The following is a 27,069-nucleotide window of genomic DNA, read 5'->3' as shown; positions in this document are numbered from 1 at the left end:
TCCTTCAGGAAGTCTTTCATTCTTCCTTGATTTTATAATGGATGCATGGATGTGGCAAAAAATATACTTAAGAAAGGATCATGAGAGAGGTCTTGGAAAGATTAAAGAAAAAAAACAGTTATAAAGTATATGAACTTGGTAAGAGATATTGATTCGTAAATGAGCTACTTAAACATGCTAAAAAATCCATACAATTGAAAGATGACTCAATGACTCTCAATGACTGCAGCTAAGGGAGGACTGCTTTTTGCAGCTAACGTGATAACAAACAAATTAATCAAGCTAAAATCAAATTATGTAAAATACATTACAAATACATGAAACAAAAAAAAAGCAAATACCTGAAACCCTTGTTCTTCTCATGTCATTTATAAATCATATTTCTAGAAACTGTTTTGTATAAATCAGATTACTTGTATTTTTAATTACGCAAATTATTTATCATATATTTAAATAGGTGATATAGATCACCTTATTTTTTGTGTCAATATTTTTCAATCTCTTCTCAGCTACTTATGCTTTAGGAAGATCCATGGAATTCTTCCTACTTTTCCAATAAAACTAGAAATTTCTTTATGTAGAAAACCTAACAACCATGAATGACACAGTACGTTTAAGAAGGGACTGGGATTTGTTTTGAAACAGAATTTGGAAGACAACAGTTTAAACAGTAATAAAACTATAATTTTAGCATATTGACTCCTTAAATGAGAGGGTTTTCAACTTTACATAATTGTGGCTTTTCAATCTCCAAAAATTCCTTAATAACGTAACCTCTTAAGTTTGATTTTGTTGTTGGTTACTAATGTTTATAGCATGAATTATGAATTTGAGTTTATCGTGCATAAGGAAATTTTTTATATTTGCAACACTTAAACTGGAGCCCAGCCATAACATTTGTATGACTGATAAAAATCTCTGCTGCACTGAAGGAAACCTCCTACTAATTGCCATGGAAATAAATTAGTTAAGAGTACAGAACTGAATACAAAGGTTACCAGGAACCTTTTAACTGAAATTAGGCAATCATCAACTTTATGTATGATGAATTCATTTAAATCATTAAAAAAAAAATGCATTTTGCTTTATGAGAGACAGTTGATTCTTCAATGTACCCGTGTTTCAAGTTCCTAGAAGCTACATTTTGAACTTAATCCTCTGAATTACACAAGATTTGTATATTTGGTAAAAGAAAACATTGCCATTAAACTCAAGGTAAGAAATTATTATACATTGTTTTATGTATTTTTATATAAAAAGTTACAAGTAGCAAGCATATGACACAGAAATGGAACAGTAACAGCAATAATTGTGAATGCATGCTTTTTACAATGTATCTAATAAAGGGTTTTTTGCCAACTCAAATATTCAGTAAACATACATGCAGATTATTTTCTCAATGTCAAATTCAGTCATATTGCTAGATGCTTATCCAACAAACATTTCTATTGAGGAGATTATGAATGGCTAAATACCTGATTTCAATAAATTGTTCCTGAAATTGGGAATTTAACTTGCAACAAAAAGAAGAGAGAAAAAGAGAAATGACTGATAAGCATAATAACCAAAGTCTTATTGCCTTCTAGTAATTTTACTCAACACTGTTGAATTTTGTCATGATATGAGAATAGCTGGTCAGAGAGTCCATAAAACCTCTAGCTGGTGTTTCCAAGGACGAGTTTCACATTTCATTGTAGCATGTTCAAAATCACCCAGGAGCGCACTATTCTCAAGCAGTCTATATAATGAAAACAATGTACATATAACAAAAGTTCAATGAAAATCTTCTCCTACATACCACGCAACATACAAGTAAACCACAGACATAAAACATATCAAATAAAATTAAAAAAAAAAAAGGGCAGATCTCAGGAGCTAATTTCTTCTTCAGGCTTGCAGCAAATCTCCAAATGTATTTAAAAACTAAGGAGCACTTGGTGGCCAGCAGCCCAATTAGAAAATAATATATTATTGTGCAATGGGAATATCTTGCTAAGGAAGTGGAATATGTCTGTACTTCTTGGGTTTGGACAAAGGCAATGAAATGAAATTAGAAACATGTCCACTCTCAGAAATTGAAACAATTCACTGTAGATTTTTCCATTCAGAATTTGAAAGACTGCATGAGTAGTTGTCTGAAAGCAAAACAAAGTTAAAATATGTTCTACCTGTGAGGAAAAATACAGAAAAAATATTTACCTAATCTAGAAGCAGTAAAAGCATTAACAGATTCTTTCCCAGTAAAATTGCTGTATAAATATATACATATAAACATGTATACACACATATCTAAGTTTATATACATATATACACATATACATTTATAAATTGACAAACTAGGAGCTATCTACAACTCCATTATAAATATCTGAGATTATATTTATTAAGTGTTGATAACAACTTACAAAAGAAAATAGGAAAAGACTCAAAAAAGGAAGTTTAATTTGCAAACATTAACATTACTGCTACAGAGTACCTAAACTTCTCAGTACTACCACATACCCTTCCCCCAACACCTCAACAGGCTGGATTAATAACAAGAACTGAAACTAGATAGTTCCATATCTTCCTGTCTTGGGTTAGATTACCAGGTTTTACATGCTATTTTGTCTGCTGGGACTCTAAATTTTATTTTCATAAATAAAAAAAATAAACCACCAGAACCATGCAAAGCATCTGCATTTATAAAGTGTTTGGAATTCTTATATTTAGCTAGGGGATGACTATAATGCTTTCAAGAATAAGGAATTAACAGATTTTGCTTTGTTTACAATGTTAGTGGTCATCTGTCTTTCAATTTTCTCACTATTCAAATATTGGCTCTCTCCAAACAAGGTGACACGTAATTGGAGAACTAACATGCATTTTAGTAATATAGCAAATACAATGGCAAGCAACATAATTGTTCAGTTGTTGAAAAGGTATGTTTACTTACCTCAGTATTGTCTCTTAGACCCTAGTTGTGTTGTACTCAGACTCATGTTTGCTTAGAGACCCAATGAGGCAGAACCTGGAATGTTATGGCTATTTCATTCAAAATAATAATGTTTGCATAGCAAAAAAATATATACTTATAGATATTTAACAGTACAACTTGATAATCTGATCAATATTAATGGAAAAATTTACATTGGCATGCAATTAGATTAAAATAATCACTTTTTTTAAGAGACAGAAATGTATTAATATGCAAAGAAAATATGGAGGGCATGTAAACAGTACAAGAACTACATAAATAATGCTTTTATGAAAAATACAAATATATATAAAAAGTTTCTGGTGCTGGTGGGGTTTTTTTCAAATAAATTGCTCATAAATGCTTTTGCATCTGCTTTTCTTTTTCTTGACTTATAAACTTTTAATCGTTCATATTTACAGTCTTTAAAAGTGCAATATACAGTAGAAATAGTTCTTTTGTTAAAAATATGCTTGATTTTTTTAAATTTGTCAAATATTTGACAATTTTTTTATTGATTAGAAAGATTCTTATGCATAAATATATGAGTTTTCTTTATTCACTATGTTGTCTCATGTTCTAGTCTATCTATCTATATATATGTTACTATGACAAACCAAGACACTGTGATTAATAATGGAACAGTAGCTACAGTAAAGTTTGGAAATACTGAAATTCATTACATGAAAAATAATTTTTCATGGGAAAAGGAGTTTCTTTACCCCAGAATTATGTTTCTCATTATTGGCCATGCATCAAAATGAATATATGTATGTTTTTATTTATTCATGTATTGATTTAGAGATATTAGACCGATAGTGGATGATACTCAAGGCCACCTCAGTTAAAAGGAAGCCACATGTATGTGGCTCTTATAAAAATGAGATTCACACAGAATCTTTAGTTTTTAAAAATTATACCTGTTCTCTGTTGACTTCTGTATGTATGCATGTGAGTATGTGTAAAATGGTGAAAGAAAAAGAAAGCTATAAAGTAGAAATGTAAAACTGAGATACAGGGTCCTTCAGGAAACAGGAACAGAGATGAGAGAAAGAGAGACAGAAAGAGATAATATAATGGTATGTGCTATCAGGAAACAGAAATTTAAACAATAAATAAAGAAGAAATATGTCTTTACTGAATAAAGAGTGAATATGTTTGGGCAATCAAGTCCTTACACAATAGTCTTCATCAAAAATCTATTGATACTGACCGCTGAACAGCTTTATCATGTCTGGACAGCCTGTGACTTGTGGTTGGTACCTCTTCAATTTCGTCTATCTCGCACGCATCTGCAGCATCTTGTGAGTAGCTATGCTTCATGACAAGGATATTTCTCCTGTTCATGGGCTGAATGAGTGGTTTTACAGGCTGGGGTTGTATTTCTGTCAAGACAGAAGCATCTCTTGTGCTGAGGTTACTACGGCTGCCCTTAATGCTAGACACTTGTGATCCACAGTGATGGTCATGAATGCATTTTGAAGAGGATCTCCGCAGTTTATGATAATTTTCAAAGTCATCTGCAACATCAGCAAGGTCAGCTGTAGGCCCTGTCCCTCTGAGGGTGCATAACTCATAATGAGGAGGCTCAAATACCTCTTGAAACACTGTTTGATCAAAGTCTGTTTTCCTTTGGACAAATTTTTTACGAGGCTGCTTGATCTGTACTATAACAGAGATAACAATGAGGATGATCACAATGCAAGAAGTCACTCCAATTATAGTCCCACTGGTATTTGTAAATTGGTCCAACAGGTTAGCTTTTCTTTTTTCTGTGTGACAGAAGAAAAAAAAAAAAAGGCACAGCATTAATTGCAGTCTGAGACACTCGAGGACTTTCTGAGTCCCATGCTCTGCCAGTGAGGAGGGGTATAAGAAACCGTGAGGGAGCGAGTCAGGACACCTGATCCAAACTAGCCAAAGGGGTATTCCATACCACAGCACGTCATGCCCAGTATATAAACTGGGGGCAGTTACCCAGAAGGGGTAGATCACTGCTTGGGTCAGGCTGGGTATTGGTCGGCAGGCGGTGAGCGGTTGTATTCTCCTCCATTGCTATTTCCCTTATCACTATTATTATTGGTGGTAGCAGCAGTGGTTTGTGTTATACCTCAGTTACTGGACTGCTCTTATCTCAACCCATGGGAGTTACATCTTTCGATTCTCTTCCTCATCTCTCTGGGAGCAGGGGGAGATAGAAGAGGGGTGAGTGAGCAAATGGCTGCATGCTTCTGAGTTAGTGGCTGGGCTTAAACCATGACAGTTCTTTGTGGCGCCCAAAGTGGCACCACAGTATTTCTCTGTGATTTGCTTTCATATGGCTGCAGACACATGAGATGGTGACTGAGGCTTGTAGAACTGCTACATGTCAAAAAGCATTCACATAAGCCTCCCATAGGAACAGCAAGACTGAACAACAATGATTAGGTTGCAACACCCAGTTTAGTGTAATTTTTCCTGACAATTTAAGTGTATCAATGGGCTTAATAAAAAGCCTTTGAAATTAAAGTTATTGGCACCAAAGCAATAACATCCATCTCTTCATAATTTCCTAGATAACAAAAATTAACTTTTCAGTACTCCCCATTGCCTGCTTTTGTAGAGTCACCTGGGGTTTCTCTGACTGACGCAGGCTCTGGGGAAGTAGCAGAATTAGAAAAAGCAACACAGCAACAAGCAACTTTTTTGTTGGAATCAGTCAGAAAATAAGAGAGGATAAGCTCACAAGGCCCAATAGAAAGGTACTTGACAAATTAAAGGTGAAAATAATTTTGTAAATTAAAGAGTGAGGAAGTTTTTCTGTTTTCCTCTGTGGTGAATAAATAAAGAACAGATAATTATTTCTCATTTGTATGTTTAGTTTCTTTAAAGAACATTATGCCATACCACAGTTTTACTGTGCTCTTTTGAAGTACTTTTTCATTTGTGTTTTACCCTGTCGCACTGCTTGTCAGGATTTTACAGGCTTCAGCAGACTTATGGCCTGACTGCTAATCCACCTCATTCTGAATTTTTTTTCTTGATTGGTTCCTAAATTTGGCATATCCCATGTTTCCAGGAACAAATCTGCAGCAGACGGAGGGCAGGGTGGGAGGGAAGTGAACTGTCTCCCTAGCTTTCAAAGTTAGATCATTAAGCTCTTTTCCCTGAAGACAACACAGATGCTGAATTATTTTTTTTGTTTTTGTTTTTGTTTTTTTTTTTCCCAGAAAGACAGAGCAATATTCAGAAACTGTTCTCAGCACCTGGTTAAGAACATCAGTTCCCACCTATGAGAGATATTATTCTTAATTTCCTGTGTTTATACCTTGCTCTTCAATTATAGGTAGATTTGGTTGCTTTCTTACAGTATCAATTACACTTCACCTTGGATTTTTAGCCCACCTGGGCTGTTACGGGCATGAAATGTAACTAGAAGACACCTGCTACCCGTATGTTACTCCACTACAAAGGGAACTATGAAAAACAAACCAAAATATGACTTCTAATTACATTTTAGAGTGTATGAGAAACAGAGACCCAGTGATCAGAAAGCTTTCCAGAAGGACATAACCAACCAGGAGGACATAACCAACACAAAACACCAAGCAAAACAAATGCAGACACTAAAAAGAAAACCCATCCGTAATTTTACCTCTATTTTCTCAGTTGCTTGACGTATGCTCTCCCTAAATTGTTCTTCCTGAGCTTTGACCCATCTGGCACATACTTAACAAGAAGCTAAGGATAATATGCTGTATCCCATGCAGGCAAAATGACTTGACATTTCCAGTTCTGCACATTACCTTTGCAGTGGTTTTCATCCCAAGGATATACACAATTCTGGAGTCCATTGCAGACCAATGTATTATTAATACACATATTACTGTGGCAAAAGAATGCGTTGGCTTCACAAGGGGCTAAAAACAAGAAAGAAAAAGCTGATATTAAGCAGTAAATCATTCAGCTCTCTGTGACAAACACATCTAGGAGTGATCATGAAATCTGTGATAGAAAAAAGCTATGCAACACAGGTGTCTTGAGCTTATTCAATAGTTGACATGCAGCACTGAGAGCACACATATCATAAACTAGTTATTGTTCTGTGGCAAAAGATTTTCAGTTCTGAAACAGATGGACTTTCCTACAATCTGACTCTCATGGCTGTAGTAGGTTGGCCCCCTGTACATTGTTATGGAGTCATTGATGTGTTACCAACAGTTTTAGCCACAGATCCAAAACAAAATTAACTCTATCCCAGCCATACTTAGTGTATGAAAAATAATCTGTATTGAAGTTTGTTGCTAAAACTCCAGTTTTATATGAAAACTTATGACTCAAAGAAGACACGTACTTAGTCCTCATACCAACTGTGCCTGGAAATTTATACACAGAGAAAATAAATTTATTTTTAAAACATTTTGGTCATAGAAAGGCTACAGTTTAAAAAGTACCCTTCTGAGCACAAATATGAAGATTGGAAAAAAGCAACAGTCCTCTGCATCCCTGAAGCCTAGGAGAATCTAGGTCTAGGAGAATTATGCAGATTAAAACTGCAGGATGATGGCTTTACTGATGTCCATTTACTATTACTGTGAAGAAGCAGCTTGGAAGCTATGGGAGGAATTGTAAACATCAGAAGGAACTGTGCTACTTACTCAAGTTTTGGGACATCATTATGTGTTAGTATTGTAAAGATGTACTCCAGAATTATGAAACTGAGTAAAGTTAAATTACTCCTTTTATTTATTTTTTAAAAACCAAACCAGAAGGTATTCCTCCATTTAGAAAAAGAGCTACAAATTTTATAAGTGTTAAATCTGGAAAAATGAACTGTTTATGAATTTTTTTTAAAAGTCAAACAAACCACAAGCGTTATTATAATTATTTTTAAAGCAAAGTTAAAAAATAGCGTAAGACCCATAAGTAATCAGAAAGGAGATACTCATATTGTTAATACTTAGAATTTGATGCTTCATGGCAGTTTTTCTCCTCTGCAACTTTAAAAGCAGTTCCTATGACAACATATATGCATACTGCAGAGGCTGGCTCAGAGCAGATGACTGCTTCAGTGGTTTGCCAACTAAGGGCTGTACAGAAGATTTATATTGTAGAACTTAATGACTCTATATATCATGTCAAGAAATCCACTTTTCAAGAAGTGCTTAAGTTCAGATATCCATAACTGACTATAATGTCTTCTTTAGAGCAGTTATGGTCTGTTAAACAAATAGTAAATGACATGAAAACTTGTACACACTCCAAAACACTCAACTATCTGCTCAGATACAACCATATATATATGCTGTATCTTTTAGCCAATGCAGAAAAATGATGAGCCAGACTGGTTTTGCCCCTGGTTCAATTTTTGAAAACATCTAGTATACCATCCCCTAAGTTGAAGTGACCCTGGTCAGGTGTTAAGGAAGGATTTTACTTTAAACTGGACAGAAAGAACAGAAGAGCACATATTTGTGGATTCCCCAGCACTGGATACTTTTACGATTCAGCTGGACAGTGTGATGGGACATCTAGTCTTGGTCATGCTTTGCCTAGAAAGGTTGCACCAGATGATCCCTGAGGTCCCTTCCAACCTGGTATTCTATGATTCTATGATACAGGTGTATTAGCAAGGAGTGTGCTTTGGGGAAGTGCTTATAATTCTGTTCTTCTCATTTGGGGACAGTGAAGGCTGAGTGTGGAAGATATTTTATAACATCATGATGTGATACATCATATAAGGAACCCAGCAGAGGCACTATTATCCTTTTGCACTGTAGCTGCAGTCCCTGCTTCCAGGTAAGACAAGGATCTTTGGGAACTAGTTCTTTCCAACACACAGACAGGATCACACTGCCTGCTCTAAGCAAAAAAGTGAAATGGAGAGAGAGAGAGAATTTATGAAGGGGAAACCAAAGAAGACCTATGTAGCCACTCATTCAAGTTGCATGTTAGTAAGTAGGAAGTATGCAAGAAAGGAAGACCTACATGGCAAATGGAGAAAGCACAAGGAGTGACAAGGGAATGGAAAAAAAAGAAACAGGATTAGGAAAGTATATGTTAATAAAGCCACAAAGAAGGAAAAAAAACAAAAAAGAAGTGAACTACTAAAGACGGAGTATTGTATCTGAGCAGGTAGAACCCATGCTCTTGCTGCTTTAAAATCTGATTTAATCCTGAATGTAATAACAACAACAACAAAAGAATTAATAGTGGAAAAACAACTCCCAGGAGAATAGACAGCAATTTAAGGGAAAGAAGGACAGTTGTGCAAGGGTGAAATACAGGAATTTAGAAGCATGGTGGTGGTAAGTAGGAAAGAACTAGAAGAAAGTAGTAAAGGAATTGAAAGGAAGAAAAAGAAAGAGAAAAAAACTGCATAGCAGACATAGAGGACACTTAATACATTCTGTACAGAAAGAAATGATGAGATTTTATATAGAATGAAAAATATTAGGAAATGTTTCAGAAATTAGAGAGAAAAATAAGAGCAGATTTAAGAAGGGATAATTATGCAAACTGATGGCAGGGAGATCGGGAAATGAAAGACAAGAGAAAAGAAGAAAAAAGAGAGAAAAATTCAGTTCCTCTAAATTGTGTTGTTGAACTCTGGAGGAAAGACATGGTATGTGAATAAATGTCAAAACTAGATTAATAGTGAAGCAAAGCAATTTCAGATTAAATGCAACATACTTAGCATGAGAATGAACCAAATCTAAGATTCCTGAACCTAATGACAAACAACTCCCTTTTTTTTGTTCATAATTACAAAATTAGTATAGTCAGGCCCTCTCTATGGTGTCTTGAACTTGGAGTGATTAAGCTGGACAAAAAAAATCAATATATTCTCCACACTCTAATGAAGGTTTTCTGTTGGAATGAATGAAAGCATCAAGGGAAGCTGAAAACTTGTCTGTCCCATTGTACTCTGGAGGAATTAAGGAGCTTGCCCTTGAAGAGGCAGAACAGAGGGGTCTTGGGATGCTGCACCAAGGACATTCTAGTAATAGCAAAAAGATACATGAACTGGTAGTGAACAGGATTCTTTTACATCAAGATCAATCTGGTCCTGATGCTTCCCTGCAGCTGTTACAGAACACTGGATGAGAATGGAATCAAGCAGACAAAGCATGTGGTAGCAACACTTGATGGCTTAACCTAAGTCTTGAACATCATTTATGTGTGTAAACACTTAAATCTGAAGAAAGGTTGTGGATGCTTTCACAAAAAGAAGCTACTACTATCCTTAGCTTCAACTAAACAAAGCAACACAAACCTCTTCACCCAGCAAACCCCCTACTCTATCAATCAGTGGTCTTCCCCACAACTATATAATGCCCTTTATATGAGATAGCAGCAGGAATTCACAGAGCTATGCCTTGAGTCGAGCAAGGATTCAAGTGAAAGTTTTTGGTTCAGGTTTAGTAGCCAGCCCAGTGTTGGCCCACAGCCACCGATACTGTAGTTGGTGTCTGTCTGCTAAAAGCTACCCAATCAGGGACTAGAAGTAGATGAAACCTTCTTCAGAGATCTAGAAGAAGCCTTATATTTGCAGGTCCTGATCTTTATGGGGAATTTTAACCCCTTAATATATGTGGAAGACAATACAGCAGGGCACAATAAATCCAGGAGGTTTCCAGAGTTCATTGATGATAACTTCCTGACACAGGTAATAGAATCATAGACTATTTAGGGTTGGAACGGACCTTAAGATCATCTAGTTCCAACCTCCCTGCCATAGGCAGGGACACCTCACACTAAACCATGCCACCCAAGGCTCTGTCCAACTTTGCCTTGAACACTGCCATGGATGGAGCATTCACAACTTCCCTGGGCAACCCATTTCAGTGCCTCACCACCCTTACAGTAAAGAACTTCTTCCTTATATCTAATCTAAACTTCCCCTGTTTAAGTGTTAACCCATTACCCCTCGTCCTATCACTACACTCCCTAATGAAGAGTCAGGCTGATAAGGGGAGCTCTGCTAGGCATCATACTTTTACAAACAAGGAAGAACTAGCCAGGGATGTGAATGTCAGGTGCAGCCCTGCTGCAGTGATCATGAGATGGTGAAGTTGCTGCAAAGAGGGAATAAGGCAAAAAGCAGGATCATGACTCTGATCCTTGGGAAGGAAAAAAATCACTGTTGAGGGGTCTGCTTGGAAGAATGCCATGGGAGGTGGTTCTGGAAAGACAGGGGTTCCTGGAGAGTTTGTTGACTCTGTAAGATCACCTCCTCCAAGCTCAATAGTTGTCTGCCTGGAGAAGCAGAAAATCAAGAGAAGGTGGCAGCCTGCAAATGAACAGTGAGCTCCTGACTAAACTCAAACATAAAAAGGACACATAGAAGTGATAGCAGCAGGACTGTAGAGGGCAGCAAACAGGACTTCTGTGGGTATGTCATCTGCTAAAGCAAGATGGGGTAAATGTGTGTGTGATGATAAATAGGGCAGGGGACCTGGTGACAAATGACATGGAAAAGGGGTACTGTATGCCTTCTTGAGATGAAGGAGAAAGCCTGGAGCAAGGAAGAGGACCAGGTTAGTGAATATTTAAACAAACTGGACAGACATGAGCCCATGGGCTCTCATGCAATACCCCTAGTAGTTGCCTAATGTAGTTGTGAAATCACTCTTGATTGTCTCTGAAAGATCATGGTGATTGGAGGCAATTTCTGAGGACCAGAAGAAAGGAAATGTCCCCCCATCTCTGAGAAAATCAAGGAGGAGAATGCTGAGAGCATTCAATCAGTCAGTCTCAACTTGATCTCTGGGAAGGTGACAAAGCAAATAATCCTGAAAACCATTTCCAAACACATGAAGGACAAGAATTTTGTCTGGATGATCTATGAAAAGGAAATCACGTTTGACATGACTGCTATGATTGGCTTGGTGAATGAGGGGAGAGCAGTGAATGTTGTGTTTCTCTACTTAAAAGCTTTCAACCCACAAGTTTCAGGCAGTGCAAAAATGGAAGGACTGGTTGATAGACAAAGTGGTTGGGTGGCTGTATAGATGGGCAAAGAAGGCCACCAGTATCCTGGGCTGCATTAGAAAGAGCATGGGCAGTAGGCTGAGAAACGTGAGCCTTCCCCTCTTCTCTGCACTGGCAAGGCTACATCTGCAGTGAGTGTGTACATAGTCTCTTGGCCACAAGAGAGGTATGGATATACTGGAGTACATCCAACTAAGGCCACAAAGACCATCAAAGGCTTGGTTCATCTGGTGTATGAGCTGAGGCTAAGAGAGCTGTGCCTTTTCAGCCTGGGGAAGGCTCAGGCAGATCTGATCAACATGTACAAACACCTGATGGGAAGAAACAAAGGAGACAGAGCCAGGCTCTTCTCAGCAGTGCCCAGTGACATGACAAGAAGCAATCAGCACTGAATGAAATACAGGAAATTCCCCTTAAATGCAACAAACTTTTGGAGGCTGGTCAAACACTGTGCTGGAGCTGGTTTCCCAGAGAAGTTGTGGAGACTCCATCACTGAAGATATTCAAACCCCAACTGGATACAGCCAGCCCTAAGCAACTTGCTGTAGCTGACTGCTTTAAGCAGGAGGATTGGACTAGGCCATATCCTGTAGCCCATTCCAAGCTCAACCCTTCTATGACTTTCTGAAAAGATGGCTTCATAATTAGATTAAAAGTAACATCTGGGAACACACAGTTATGTTACTTCTCCTGTGTCCTAAAGCTGCCTTGAGTCAAGCTCTGCCAAGATACTGGCCTAGAAATAAGTAAGATAGCATATTCAGCACAATGAACAATTCATAATACCACCAGTGAGCAAATTAGAACTATACATATAATTCAACCTGATGTATTTTAATAACTTTGAGTCTTTTAATCTTTTTTTTAATTATTTTTTCTGCATGAAAACACTATAAACTAGTTATAAAATCCAGTTTGAATTTGAACCAATAATTATTTTTATGTAAAATTACATTTTATATAAATAATATAAATAAAAGAAAAAACCTTCAAGCACTTTCATTCTACATTATTTTTAATGTGAATATTTTGGTTTTAAGAATTTTTGTGACATATAGGGATATCTTGTATTGTAACATATAAAAAGATTTTATAGTTATTGAAATAATTATAATGTAACATCCTCTGCTTTGCAACAATTATTTATACTGAACACAAGATGGTGCACTTAACCTAGAAGATATACAAGCAAAGTATTTTGTGAGTTAACAGGAATAGACATCCCAGAATCTTCTTCAGGTTTAGGAAACCTATACTTTAAAAATCCTACGATAATAGCAACCCTATTTCTGTTACCTGGCATGTAAATAGATTTTTTTCCAGTACAAGTTAGGAGATTGTTATAATGATTATCTTTCAAGAAGGTTACCACCACAGTATTCAAAAAAAGCCTGAACTCAGTATTTGAAGGTAACTGCTTTCAAAATTCATAAAAATTGAGGCAATGGAGTTGTTTGTATTTTCTTGCTTTTGGAAGGTTTTGGGAATGCATATGGAGCCAATAATCTACACTTTTTAGTTTATTAATGTAAAACGATGATAAGTTCTTTGAATCCTGAGTAGCCCTAAGGCATAAAGAGCATTAATAGTTCTTCCATATGTCATTTTTACAAAGTAACATGGAATAAAAGCAGTCATATTTTATATATTTAAAAAAAAAGACTGCTTTCACTGAAACAACAAAATAAATATTCACAAGTAATGCATGCACAGTTATACAATAAAATGCCAATTTATATCAAGAACTATAGCAATTATATATTCTGAGTGTTATACTATTCTGATGTTATGACATTAATAACAAAACACATTATCTCTGTGTGTTGAGCATCATTTCTGGGGGCAAATTTTATACCTTTATAAATGCGAACACAGCCAGGTCAAAATATTTTTTACAAGATGAAGCTAAAAGCTAACTTGTTATGGACCTGATGTGAAGTCTGGCAGTTCCACTTGAGTGGAGTGCTTTTCTCAGTGTATTTACACTGTTTCTCAGCACCATGCAGTTAAGTGCAACTCCTTTCCTTTCCTGAGCAAGCTGGCTTCGGTGTCTATGTCATAGTTCATTGAACAGTGTGGATTTACCCTTTGAGTCTGTTTCAAGACAGGGATTTCAGTCAGGACTCCTAATCTTAAATGAATGCACTACCTTACTTGCTATTTTTAGGCTTCTGTCTTTCCCTGCCCCCTTTCCCTTCTTGTCATAACATTTTTGAGAGGTCTTGCTTTCTCCTGAGGGTGAATGGGAAGTTTCTGAAATCTGAAGAATGGTTAGAGAAATATTTTACACTGAACTCAGACATTTCACACCTACTCTTCACGTAGTCAGGATTGCTCATTGCATTATGCTCTGCACATGAATTCTTTAGGTAGAGGTAATTTGGATTTTTGCACTCTTCATTGCTGAAATATAGAGCTTTCTTTCTTTAATGAGAGAAAGACAAATTCTTCAGATGTTTCTTGAATCACCCTTGAACAGAAGTTTTCTTTTGCCTCTCCAAAGAGCAGTCCATCACTCAGGCTGAGAGACTGTTTCACTTACTTTGTGAAAATTATTAAATTATCAAAATGGTTTTAGTACTATACACCACAAGTATATTACCTAAAGTAAAATTACTTCTATTTTCATTTGCCACTAATGAAAAAAAAAAAACAAACCAAAAACCAACATATTAAAATATAGCCATTAGACACTTGAAATGTGCTTAATATTGAACTTTTCTTCACAGTCACCATCAGGCAGCTCTGTTCAAGATAAATGTAACTTTTATGGATAGTCAATGCCAGATACACATTGATAATCTAGTCTTTAAAAAACACTTCTATGTGATTTCATGATTGGTTTTTTTTTTGAGATACAAAGCAAACAAAGAATGGCAGCTCAGGAGCATATGCTCAGAGCTCCAGTCTGTGTTCAGTTTATACAAACAGTTATTTTGTTCAGGGTCAGAGAGCTATTGAGATGCTTAGCAAGTGAAGAGATAGATATTCACTAGAATGAGCTGCAAACAGCACAGAGGAGAAAATCACAGGTGAGTCCGCACCACTAAGGTGGCAATCCTGATCGTTTCTTTTTTATGTATTAGTGTGGGGAGCAAAACCACCAAAACTGCAATCTATTTACATTCCTAAAAGGAGAGCAAAGGGAAACCATCTCTCCACTTGTGTTGCACTTATCACTTTGCTGTTACCTATTTCAGTAGTTTCTTTTGCATTACCACAATAAACACAGTCATTAATACTGCATACCTGCAGTGCCTTTTCCCCATTAGAGAACTGACCATGCTGGGATGATCATCTTCAAGGATTATGGCTGTAAACAAGGATTTAAGCACTGTTTCTCAGTAAGACTGTTCACTGCTCTTCCAAACATGGCCCTAGGTTTCTATCCAAATATCGGTTTTGTTAATAAAAAGAAAACTGAAACGACAGAACTTGTGCTCAGTTAGGAAAGCCACATGTGACAGGGCTTTACAAGCAGGCTTAGAGCTCAAAGGGGAAACAAAATAGAAGAAGGAATGACATTTTTCTCATCTGGGATTTGTGATACAGGGCTATGGACAGAGGAGGAAGCAGTGCAACCAAATAGCAGTGAGAAGCAAGAGAATGAACATCTTGCCTGCTGTGCATACAGAGGGATTTTCTCTTATCCCATATGCCCTGGTTCTACAAATCTGCTTTTAGGTTAAAGTGTAGGTGTGTCTGCTCAGCAGCAGCTCCTTGAAGAAGCTGTAGGTGTAGAATGTCTGTCATTAATCAGGCTGGTGATTACTCTCATAGTCATGGAAAATGAAACGAACAGTTAGTTGGTGGATGAAAAAACAAAGCCACATTTTTCAAGTCTTCTTACCAGATGAAGAGACACCTTTTGATGATACCAGATTTCTTGTTTTCCTTTTTCTGATTCTTAAACTAATTTCTTGGAAATTTAAAATCTATTGTAGACGTAACTACCATACACACGCAAAAAAAAATTAGATATGTATGCTTTAGAAGATATGTTAAAGACTATAAAGGTAAAGGCACCAGCAGACAAACCCCAAAATGATAGTTGGAATATCTCATAATACTGATTGCAAATTATCAGATCATCACTTTAAATTATCAGCTATTAAGAATTATTAAGTTTTTATTAAGGTTATTAAGCATTACTTAGAGATCTACTACTATTTTGATCATGTAAGAATCATTACTGATTTTCTGGAATAGAAAATTTAACTTCCTGCATTATATGCTTTTCCTTCAGAAAAAGGAAATTTATTGCATTGCTGCTCTGCTAGAGATTTGGAAACTTGTAAGACTACATTTTAGATGCCTCTCTCCCCAACCTCACATATTTATTTCAAATGTAACTGGAATACACAAATCAAACTCTATGAAAATAATCATATAAGAGAACTCTTTTCTACATAGCTGTCAAGTCCCCAAGAAAATGCCAGTGCACAGTGCCTTGTGTAAGGGAGCTCAGTCTCCACACTAAGGAGAGGGACTTGGGGAGCTACAGATCCTAACACCTCAGTCCCACAGCAACAGGAAATACAGGAATTTACTTTGTCACTCTTTCCCATGCACACAACCACAACATAAATGTCATCTTCCTTTTTTTTCTTTTTTCTTTCTCATCTCTAGGTGAACAAAATAGCTTTTCTTCTTCCTTCTTTGGCCCTGAGTAGAAACACAGGTGTCTGTTCCCTGATGTGCATCTCCCTGAATGAGGTCTGACATTCCTTCTCTTCCATGCAGATGATCTAATTATTCCCACACACTGCTGAAAGGCATCACAGTTTACATGCTACAAGATGTGCTTTGCAGCACATATACCAGCATCTGCTCTGACTCCTGACAGCCAGCACCAGTCTGCAGCATAGGGCAGCACTTACAGACAACTGACATGGCACAGAAAGCACCATCTGCATCACCTTTAAATCATTAAAGTCAGCTTCCAGCATTAAAACCACAGATGCAGTTTCTTCTACTATTTATGAGTAGGCTACATATATGTATCTCAGAGCACATTTTAACTCTTAATAAATTTTTCAGCTTTTAGTGTGCAGTGACTGATCAGAATAAATTTACAGAAAAAAACATCATGTTAATATTTTAAACTTCCCAGTAAGAATACCATGAAGTTAGTTTATTCTAACTGCAGTCTGTTTACAAGAATGAAGTGGCTCACGTAAACATATTGGGAATATTATAAGACCAAAAAAAAAAAAAATCCTTACTTTCATTTAGAATATGAAAACACACACTTATTCAAACCTTCATTTCAAGTTAGTCATCACAGAGTTTCACTCCCCAGTTCTTTAAATGCTGTGAACCTCCAGTGTCTATGCAGTTGTTTCTAAGGTAACAGATCAGGATGCCTTGTGAAAAAATGAATCAGATCTTGAATATTCAAGACATCTCCAGTTGCAGATATGAGAAAAAGGCAGTACCATCTCAGCTGAGGGTTCTCAGTATCTTTTAGACCCTGGACTGATTTACAGACAAGAAAAATGTAATCCACCCTAAAGCTGCACTGTGAAAGTACAGTGGCGTATGCAGTTTCAGGCATGTAGACTGTCAGAAATTTCTAATCAGAGCCATAATTAAGGAATTACAGAGGCTGTTCTCACCAGTCTCATTGCCTTATTGCAGGGTATACACACACAGAATACAGATGAAGAATGTGCTTGGTAGGGTTGTGCTTCATTCCAATCACTGACAGCCACACAGAAACCTTTGTGTCAGACACGTGATGCACAAGCCAAAAAATGCATTAAAAATGAACATGAATCAGCATGTGAAAATCAATGAGTATACTTCTTCCTCAAGGGACCAGATATGCATTATGTTCATAAAAGAAAACAAATTGAAATTTTTCACAGGTGGTAACCTGTGCCAATCTTTTTCAGTGAATAGGATTATTGGGTTTTCTTGAGGGGTTTTTGTGATTTGTTTGTTTGTTTGTTTTAAACTAGCTAGAACTACCTTTTGTTTCTTTCAAAGGCTGTTTTGCTGAGTCCAGAAATCATAAACATATGAATGCAAGCAAGGCACATAGAGAATGTTAACCAAAACATCATGTAAGACTTTAGAAAAGTGGTATTACCACAAAAAACTAATTAAATTCTCTGCTTAATGATATCATACACATACATTTATTGTTATATATGCATTTTGGAACATGCACATATACACCCACCACTTGTGATAAAGTAATCATAAAGTATTTTTCAAATGCCTGTCATAATGAGATCTAAAAATCAAATTCACAGAAAAAGTTCAGGCTTGATAAAAACTTTCAGAACTGTATTATTTTCCACGTTGTGTAAGGGAAAACTGAGACATAGCAGCCAGTAGCTTGTGGATCAGATAAAACTTGTGGTCATACAACTGGACAGGTCATACTACTTGCACCTTTCTTTCTGTCTCTGAAACCAGTGCTCTATCTGCTGTGTTACAAATTATTACATACTACAAATTCTTGGAATAAAACCTGTTCTGAATATTTGCATAGATTGTTTGGAAACATTCCTCAGTGACTAGTCTGCATGAAGAAAACTTCAACAGTTTTGGGGACTTGTATCATTTATCAAACTGATAAGTGGATGCATTGATTAGGAGCTTACGTTCTTGGAAGGATGTGAAGAGCATCTGGAATCGGCTGCTTCGACTGCCTTCGTCTGCCCACATGCGGATTACACCGAGACCTGTCCGCAGCATTACATCATTAGCAACAGTGCTGCAAAACTTTGCTTTCAAATCCTCCACAGAGCTGCTTCCATCATAGACAGCTACAAAATTCCTTTTGCATTCGTTGGAATTCTGCATTTCATAGTCCAAGAATCGCAAATAGATCTATGAAATAAAAAAAACAAAAAAAGCAACATGTACAGACACTTGACAACGACTAAAAAAAAAATAAAATACCTTTGTTTTACCTTGTGGGAGAAAGACCACACAAAGCTACCATCACAGTAACTTTTCTGGAGATGGTGAATCATAGTCACCTCCTTGCAAGGGCATTAGTATGGAAACTGAGTGGTGTTTATAGTTCTTGGCATTTTGTCTTGCTTCAAAGTAGAATCTAGAGGGACACCTCAATATTTTTGCTCTTCTTTGCAGTGAGGTCCTAGTTTCCATATATATACCTGACTCTGAGAAGTATGCACAATGGTCCTTCAAGCTGAAGGACAGATAAGCTAGAAATTTCTTCTTTCGCTGGCTGGCACAGTATTGCTCTATTACATGCCTGACATGGAATATAATAAGGCAAATAATTGCTGCTCCCTCCCCACAGTCAATATGTGTCATCCTTATGATATGTCTCAGCTACACTGATTCAGGAAGTGAGAATGTGGGAGCCAGGCAGAACTCGATCATTAATATTTTCATGTTTCTTCCAGCAATCTGGCCACCATCTCAGCTTTTCTAAACAAAGCCTTATGGTACATATTTTCATAATTTAACAGGGTTGAAATCAGGCGTATTTTGTGGAAACTGATAGAAACCTAGAAAGCTTTTTGGGTTTTGGGTTTTTTTTTGGAAATGTCTCTTGCATGCAAGCTAAGCTCTCTCATAAAAGTAATAGATGTATTGGCCTTTGCAAAGAACTCTTTAAATTTAACCTAAAAGAAGCAGAGTTGAGGAGAAAATGCTATTATTTGATATTCAACTCAATACAGACTTTAATAGGGAAAACCACTCATTTTAAAAGCAATAATACAAGCAATATAGAACATTCCAGTAACAGAGAGGACGGGTAATATTTTCAGAAGGCACATGATACATAATCTAACTGCCAAGCCTACCCAGGAAATTTCAGAAGAATGATACAGAAAGGTGAAAGGCAAAGTAGGGCACAAATAGCATAAAAAGCCAGTAAGCATATACAGCATCCAGCTTCACTTGCAAAAACAACCAAAAAGAAACTCCACTGTATTAGACATCAGATACACTTCTTTACAAACAATCTTACCAACTTCAGGCAGTTGTTTTGCATGCACAGAACAATTGCTTAAAAAGCTTCTCTGGATTTGCATAAAGTACATAAACATAGTATATCCTTGTAGCAGCAGAGCTCACCACTTCACCTCAATAATATATTAAGTCTGTTATGGTTTGAGAACCGTGTATTATTAAGCAGTCTGCCACTGTTTAGTAATAGCCCAGATATTTAAATGATCCTTTTCAGGTAGTATATTATGTTACATTTTCATTCCTTGTTATGCTTTGCAATTGGTCTCTCTCAAAAGAATATTTGTAAAAAAATTTTTGCTAGCATACGAAATTTTGTATACTACGTTTCATTTTGCTTGTTTCACCTTTTTCTGGTATGTTATTCCTTACAGTAATCTTTACTATGTTCCAGCATTCCCATCCTCCAGAAGAACTCAGAAGAATCTATTTCAATTAAATTGCAGTTAAGTAAATTCTACTTTCACCATGTATCCTGGTTCTTAAAAACTATAAATTAAGGAAGATGCCTGTATTAATCTCTACAAAATGGAACAGTTAACAGCAAAACACAATTCAGATGGCAGTATCTTATATCAATGAATACTTTTCATAGTGTTTTTAATTTCATTTACTGGTTGCTGCACCCCTGTAAGTGGAATGAAAAAATATTAGTTTGGTCACCCAGAATTGCTGAAATTTTCTCACACTAGCCACTACTTTTTATGTGTGTTGTATTGAAATGTCCTGCCATTTCCTCTCCTACTGGGGAACGTGAAGTTTACATTCCTGTTAAAACAGGCCACAGACTTCCTTGGAAGAGTCATACTTAAAAATTTGTTTTGAATTCTGAAGATTTGTTCAGTGCAGAAAATGAATTTCTGAAGTTCCTCTGCATTGGTTACATCCTTTTAAAAGTCTTTCATTCTTTAGTCTCTTCCTCCTTTCCCCAGCTGCTTAGGCACCTGACCCTTCATGACTCCTCATGCTCCAAATCCTTGCTCTTGGTGTTCTCCAGCTACTTAGAGCATTTCTGTCTTACTGATATCTGACTACTTTAGCCCCTCAAGTACATCTCATCTTCAGTGTGTTTCCTCCTCTTTTCTGCTTACATATCATCAGCCACTTCCATGGCCACCAGGCATATGGCTGACCTTCGCTGCCAGCTGCTTCCTAAAAATCATTACACCTCTGATAGGAAGTATATGAAAATGTGCAGAAATTAACTGGAGCCAAGCAAAAATAACCAGCAAAAGTCCAGTGAGAGAATTGCAGAGAAGATTTTTGGACCAGTCATTGACTCAAACACAGCCACGAAGAACTGGGCTCTTACTCTTCACTCTCATAGCTTGATAAGATCCTCTTTCATTAGTGGCTCCTGGGGTCCACCTGGTGCAGGGTCTCTGTTGTCCTGCCAGAGCAAGATTATATGTGATGGTGGGAGGTATGGGAAAAGACAGAGCTGTGACATCCACACCAAAAAACTGGCCATAGCTAGAACACACCAGAGAGCTGCTTCTGTGTCCTAGAGACCATTTGCTCCTGCTCAAACAAGACCATAACAGGTGTTGTGAAAGTCTGGTACACAAACTCTCTTGTGAAGCTGCTGAGGTAGTCCACAGTCCATCTCTGCATAAAGTTTCACTTAGAATGAGAAGTTAAATGTGCACCTTGCTTCCTTTCCTCTGCTAACAGAAGCAGCCTGCCTCTGATGGGTACTTGAGTGCTAGCCAGCTTTGTCACAGGTAGTGCAATACAAATATGCAAAATGACTGCTTTCCAGGAAGCAAGGCATGTCATATAAATGTCTCACAGAGAAACACAGATGGCTTCCAGCATATTATATTCATGCACCATTATTTTTATGCTATATATGCCTATGATGTGTATGCCATCTATACCTTACAATATGCCATATAAAGATAAGATATACTGTAGAGATATAATGTAATGTACATATATCACATTTCACTTTTAAGGAAAGCCTTTACCTACTCCAACTGCAGTTAGTCCAACTGCAGAACAACAGTAAAATTATACTTTACCTAATGGTGCAAAAACCTCTTACGCTTGCTCACTTGTTATCTATTTCTACCCTGCTGCTTTGTATATATGTATATACATTTATATGTACGTATGTATGTGTGTATGTATGAGCAAACATATATCTTGCATAGGTTATCCCATTTCAATATTGCGATGTAATTTATGTCTGGTTTTATTCTTACAGGAAATGTGTGCTAATCCTTACAGTGGTTATAAAATACCAGCTCTCACAGCAATTTCCAGCATTCATCAATTATTTCTGATCTCTTCAAACAGATCGTTCATAGAACAGTACAGCCAAAGTCTTATATCTATGGACTTATCATTTGACATTCTCTACTTTCTGGTGGCAGACTAGCCTTATAAAATAGTAAAATATTTCTCAGAGTAGCAGTTATAAGTGCTGAGAAGGAATCAGGAGAACAATAACTTAGCATTTCTCTTTGAGTCTTTTAGTGAAGAAGCCATAATTTTTACTTCTTCCCAAGCCTTAGTTCTGCTGTCAGTCATGCAAGCTCGTCCTGTATGTGATAAATTCAGCTAAGATCGTAACACATATAGACCTGGTAGATACCGGAACCACTGGAAAGAAAAATTTGACTTAGAAATTTATGTCTGTCCTTTAGAAGAAAGATGGAACCTTCTCCAATGGTATAAAGTTTCATAAAATAGAGAAAATAAATTCCTGATATTCTGAAGTGAGTTGGAATTTTATTCTCACCATCTCCTTTGGAGATGACTATTCCCAGAACTTTATATAAAGTAATGAGGACTTGATACAAGGCACACTAAAATCTGTGGGTATCTTTCTATCTACTTATTTGGATGGGACCTATGGATTAAGACTGCAGGCATTTAAAAAAAAAACTTGGAAACTGATTACACAAACTGACAACCTGATATTGGATCAGATTCTATTTTAAAGAGCCGGAATAATTTAATTGCATCTGCACACCTCTGCCAATTTTTATGGATTTATTACTGTATTTTTGCCATTGTTCCTGTCACCGGCTGTAAGACCCACACTGGCAGAAGAAAATGAATAATAGAGTTCCCCAGGGAAAGAATAAACCTAATGATATGATATACTGTTATCTAAAGCAAAATGTTCATGCACATAGTTTTTTGAAATCAGTGGCAATATTCTCATTACTTTCACTGGTATGTGGATCTCACTAAAAGAAATTAAGCAGAAAGTGAGAGAAAATTATCATTAATATTTCAGGTTATCTAATTTACTGAGATCTTAGTTATTATTTCTACCAGCAGGACAATGGATAAGAAAATTTTATCCCCCTCAAAAAACAAATTAAAAACAAAAAGATCAAAACCTCAAATGCCACCATCTGCCTTCATTAAGCATTTCTTTTCTTCAGTGATGCCAATAAGAACTTTTGGAATGAACATTTCTGTCGATACCGACACACTATATTAACACAATTGGGGCATTCCTGTTGAAGACGTCTTATTTGAAAGAAGCAGCATAACTGTCAAATCTTCTTCTTTCACATTTCTGTGTCAAGTTTTAATAAGATACTTCCCTGAAATCATCAGTTCCACATTACTTAGAAGAACAGGCTGCTAGTGCACAAGTATTAGCTTTTACTGAGTTTTGAGATGTGGCTGCAAATACCAATGCCATTAGCAACAAAACTCAGAAAGCCACACTGCAACTGTGGAAAATCTATTTATACACTGTCAAACATTTCAAATAACTGTCTTGTCACCTTTAAGGCTGTATTGTCAACATAATACTAAAAGTGATTGGAAGTGATGGATAAGTTTTACTATTTTTTTAATTAAATTTGAAAACAGATCTCTGACTGCATACATAAAAAAAAATAATTATTTTAAACTATAGATAATATATCACCTCAGTAAAATGGTCAGATTATAATCTCTTCATAGTGAACTTTTGATGAGTTCTACTTTTTAATCAATCACTTAAGTTTAGGGCTGACAACATGATTGATCAGGCCAGTCAGGAAAAAGCTTCAAACCATATCCCAGCTTATCAAACTTACTATATATGCACAGACATTCAGTCTCTTCAAACCAAACAAAAAGCCATCATTCACCTGCCAAAAGTAATTTAGGTGTAAGTCAAAAACCTCCTCTTCGTCAGGGACTAACATCCAGATTTTACATATTCAGCTTCTAGTTACAGTCAATGCTTTTGTAAGCACAGGACCGGGTTAAATAGCCCATCTTTCCACATTGCAGTGATCAGTCGCAGTGCCTGCTTTATTCTGCGCCTTGTTCAGGTCTATGTGATTAGACACATGGCTGTGGTAGAGTTAGATTTCTTCATAGTAGCTAGTATGGGGCTACGTTTTGGATTCATACTGGAAACAGTGTTGATATTCAGGGACGTTTTCATTGTTGCTGAGCACTGATTACACAGAGCCAAGGCCTTTTCTGCTCCTCACATGACCTCACCAGCAAGTAGGTTGGGTGCGCACAAGAGGCTGGGAGGGGACACAACTGGAACAGCTGACCCTAACTAACCGAAGGGATATCCCATACCATATGACATCATGCTCAACATATAAAGCTGGGGTAAGGAGGAGGAAAGGGTGGACATTTGGAGTGATGTTTTTTTGTCTTTCCAAGTACACATGAGGGACTCCTGTTTTCCTGGCTTTCCTGGAGATGCCTGAACACCTGCCTGCCCATGGGAAGCAATTAATTTCTTGCTTTGCTTGTGTGCATGGCTTTTGCTTTGCCTATTAAACTGTCTTTATCTCAACCCACAAGTTTTCTCTTTTTCACTCTTCCAGTCCACTGCCCCATCCCACTGGAGGCAGGAGTGGGAGATCCGCTGTGTGGTGCTTAGTTGCGAGCTGGGGTTAAACCACAACAGTCCTATTTCATGCCCAACATGGGCTCAAAGGGTTTGAGATAACAACAGGTTTGATTGGAATGTCTTAGATCAAATTTGTGAACTGTTATTGCCATTCACCTATTAATTGGCAGGCTCCTCTGCTCACCACGGGCTTGCTTGCCTAGCTGTTATATTAAAGTCTAGTGCTCGCTACTGGGTGCTGTTCACTTTTGCTGCTCGCTGCAGCACTGCACTGCTGATCACCTTACTGCTGTGCCTGGGAGCGTTCTGGTAACAGCAATGGCCCTGCGCCTGGGATGGCAGGAGGCCAGGGCATGGCTGCTGTTTCTGTGCTGCTGGCTGGACAGGCTGGAACTCGAGTCAAAGGGACTGTGTCCTGTGGATAAGTCCATGCAGGAGCAGGACACCTTGAGGTGTCTCTGTGGCTGTGGATAAGACCATGCCAAGGCAGGTACATCTCAAAGTGTCTATGCATCTGGTTATGTCCGTGCCAAAGGAAGTATACCTCTGAAGAGATTGTGGCCCAAGAATAAATCCACAGCGGAGAAGTTATACCTCAAAGCATTTGTGGCTGTGAGGTCCATGCAGGCACAGGTACACCTTGAAGCACTGGTGGTTGTGCAAGAGGTAATGCTGGAGTACCTCAAAGCATGTGGCAACAGAAAAGCCCACAGGAAAGCAGGTACACCCCAGAAGGGACTGCAGCCACGGGTAAGGCCATGTTGGAGCAGGTTTACTTCTGAAGGATGTGTGGCTGTGCCTAAGGCCATGCTGGAGCAGGTATCTCTCTGAAGTCACCGTGGCGCATGAAGAAGGCCACACTGGAACAGATGTACCTCGAAGTGACTGTGGCTGTGGATAAGTCTATGGCACAGCAGCTACACCCTGAAGAGACTGTGGATACTTGGAACAGGTACACCTAGAAGAACTACAGTCTGTGGGTTAAGTGCAAGCCAGTGGAAGGGCAAGAGGAGGAGCTCATTGCATTCCTTACAACCTGGCCCAATGGGACTGGGATAGAGATTGTAATGGAAATACTTCTAAAATTGTTATGACCCATGATTTGAGTTGCATGTGACAGGAATTACTATATGAAACAGTGAAGGATAATCCTTACAAGAAACTGTAAGTGCAGGAGTGACCCAACCTGAGCTGTTTTCTATCCGCCATCCCACTGGGGAAGAATGAGCAAGCAGCTGTGTGGTGCTTAGTTACCAGCTGGGGTTAAACCACAACATAAGGCAAGAAGGCTAGAAACATATCAAGCTAAAATACATATTACTAACAATGTTTGGATTTGTCTTCTAAAATAGCCTGACCTATTGTTTGGATCCTGGAGTTTTGGTTTTTTGTTGTTTTTTTGTTTGTTTTGTTGGTTTGTTTTTTTTCTTGTTTGTTGTTGTTGTTGTTGTGGGGTTTTTTTTTTGGTGTTTTTTTTTTTTTTTAATCCACTTTACTTCAGCCTGAAAGTATTAACAGGACATGTTCTGTTTGGTTTTCTGTTTGGGTGTGAGGGTTTTTTTTTTTTGACATTTTGGGACCTGCTGTTACTAGTCTGGAACCATACTGTGCAAACAGATAACTCCATACCTCATATTTTCCTCTCAGCTGGGGCTTGGAGAATACTGTCCATCAAAGGTGACAACCTTATACGGTACTTCTAACACCCTGTGATTCACAGCTAGGATCAGACATCAAAATACTGTTTTCCTGGACAAATGAAGCTCTTTGGATTTCTTTGTTTTGTCCTATTTGCTTCTTCAGACTTTTATGAGCCCCCAGTAACTGCCATTTATTCTGTCATTTTTCTCTCATACAGGGGCAGAATGCCTGCAAGTGACAACCTTTACAGCTCCTTGGTGCTGTTCTGCTTTTTAACACTGAAAACTGTAGAGCACATCCTGATTCTGCTGTCCTCTTTGGCAGATGTTTTATTAATCAGTAGCTTTTTTATCACATTTCCTAACAATTATTTGGTTTGAGGTTGCTTAGGTTGGTTATTTTTCTATACTTGAATGAAATATTCATCATGCTAACTCAAAATGGGTTTTGTCAGTGCTACTCTGGCTTGTGTATACCATGCCTGCTAGAAGACATTCTACAAACATGATTCTACACATGCACTTGTCTTGCATCTTCGTCTAACAAAAACTGTTTCAAAGAAGTATTTTTAATAATTTAACACAGGTAAACAGTATTTTCTACTTCTTTAAATATCATTTGTTCACCTTGTTCCACAGTTGCAGTATAAATGTATTGGGTTTTCTTCATTCATAATATCATTTGCTTATCATATGTTAGCAAGCTT

At 37.3% G+C, this 27,069-nt stretch overlaps 1 protein-coding gene across 5 annotated transcripts in view; it reads right to left on the bottom strand.

The window, feature by feature from the left end:
- Window positions 1-1,216: 1,216 nt before the first annotated feature.
- Window positions 1,217-27,069, bottom strand: part of NETO1 (neuropilin and tolloid like 1) — a 64,696-nt gene continuing 38,843 nt past the window's right edge. Inside the window, exons 7-11 of one of the 5 annotated variants that reach the window (XM_057414767.1) lie at window positions 18,544-18,772; window positions 6,742-6,855; window positions 4,170-4,728; window positions 2,936-3,010; window positions 1,217-2,135 (exon numbers count right to left, since the gene is read on the bottom strand). In XM_057414767.1, the coding sequence (XP_057270750.1) occupies window positions 2,950-3,010; window positions 4,170-4,728; window positions 6,742-6,855; window positions 18,544-18,772 (963 nt within the window). In that variant the 3' untranslated portion in view covers window positions 1,217-2,135; window positions 2,936-2,949. Of the gene's footprint in view, window positions 2,136-2,935; window positions 3,011-4,169; window positions 4,729-6,741; window positions 6,856-18,543; window positions 18,773-20,238; window positions 20,381-27,069 lie in introns of those variants that run through there. The other 4 variants (XM_057414766.1, XM_057414768.1, XM_057414769.1 and 1 more) reach the window with 4 other exon arrangements.

Source organism: Pezoporus wallicus, unplaced genomic scaffold (assembly GCF_028554395.1).
Source record: "Pezoporus wallicus isolate ANWC-B61680 ecotype Strahan unplaced genomic scaffold, APGP_CSIRO_Pwel_v1 contig_2, whole genome shotgun sequence".
NCBI lineage: Eukaryota > Metazoa > Chordata > Aves > Psittaciformes > Psittacidae > Pezoporus > Pezoporus wallicus.
The sequence above is the reverse complement of the archived record's forward strand: the minus strand, read 5'-3'. Positions and strand labels throughout refer to the sequence as shown.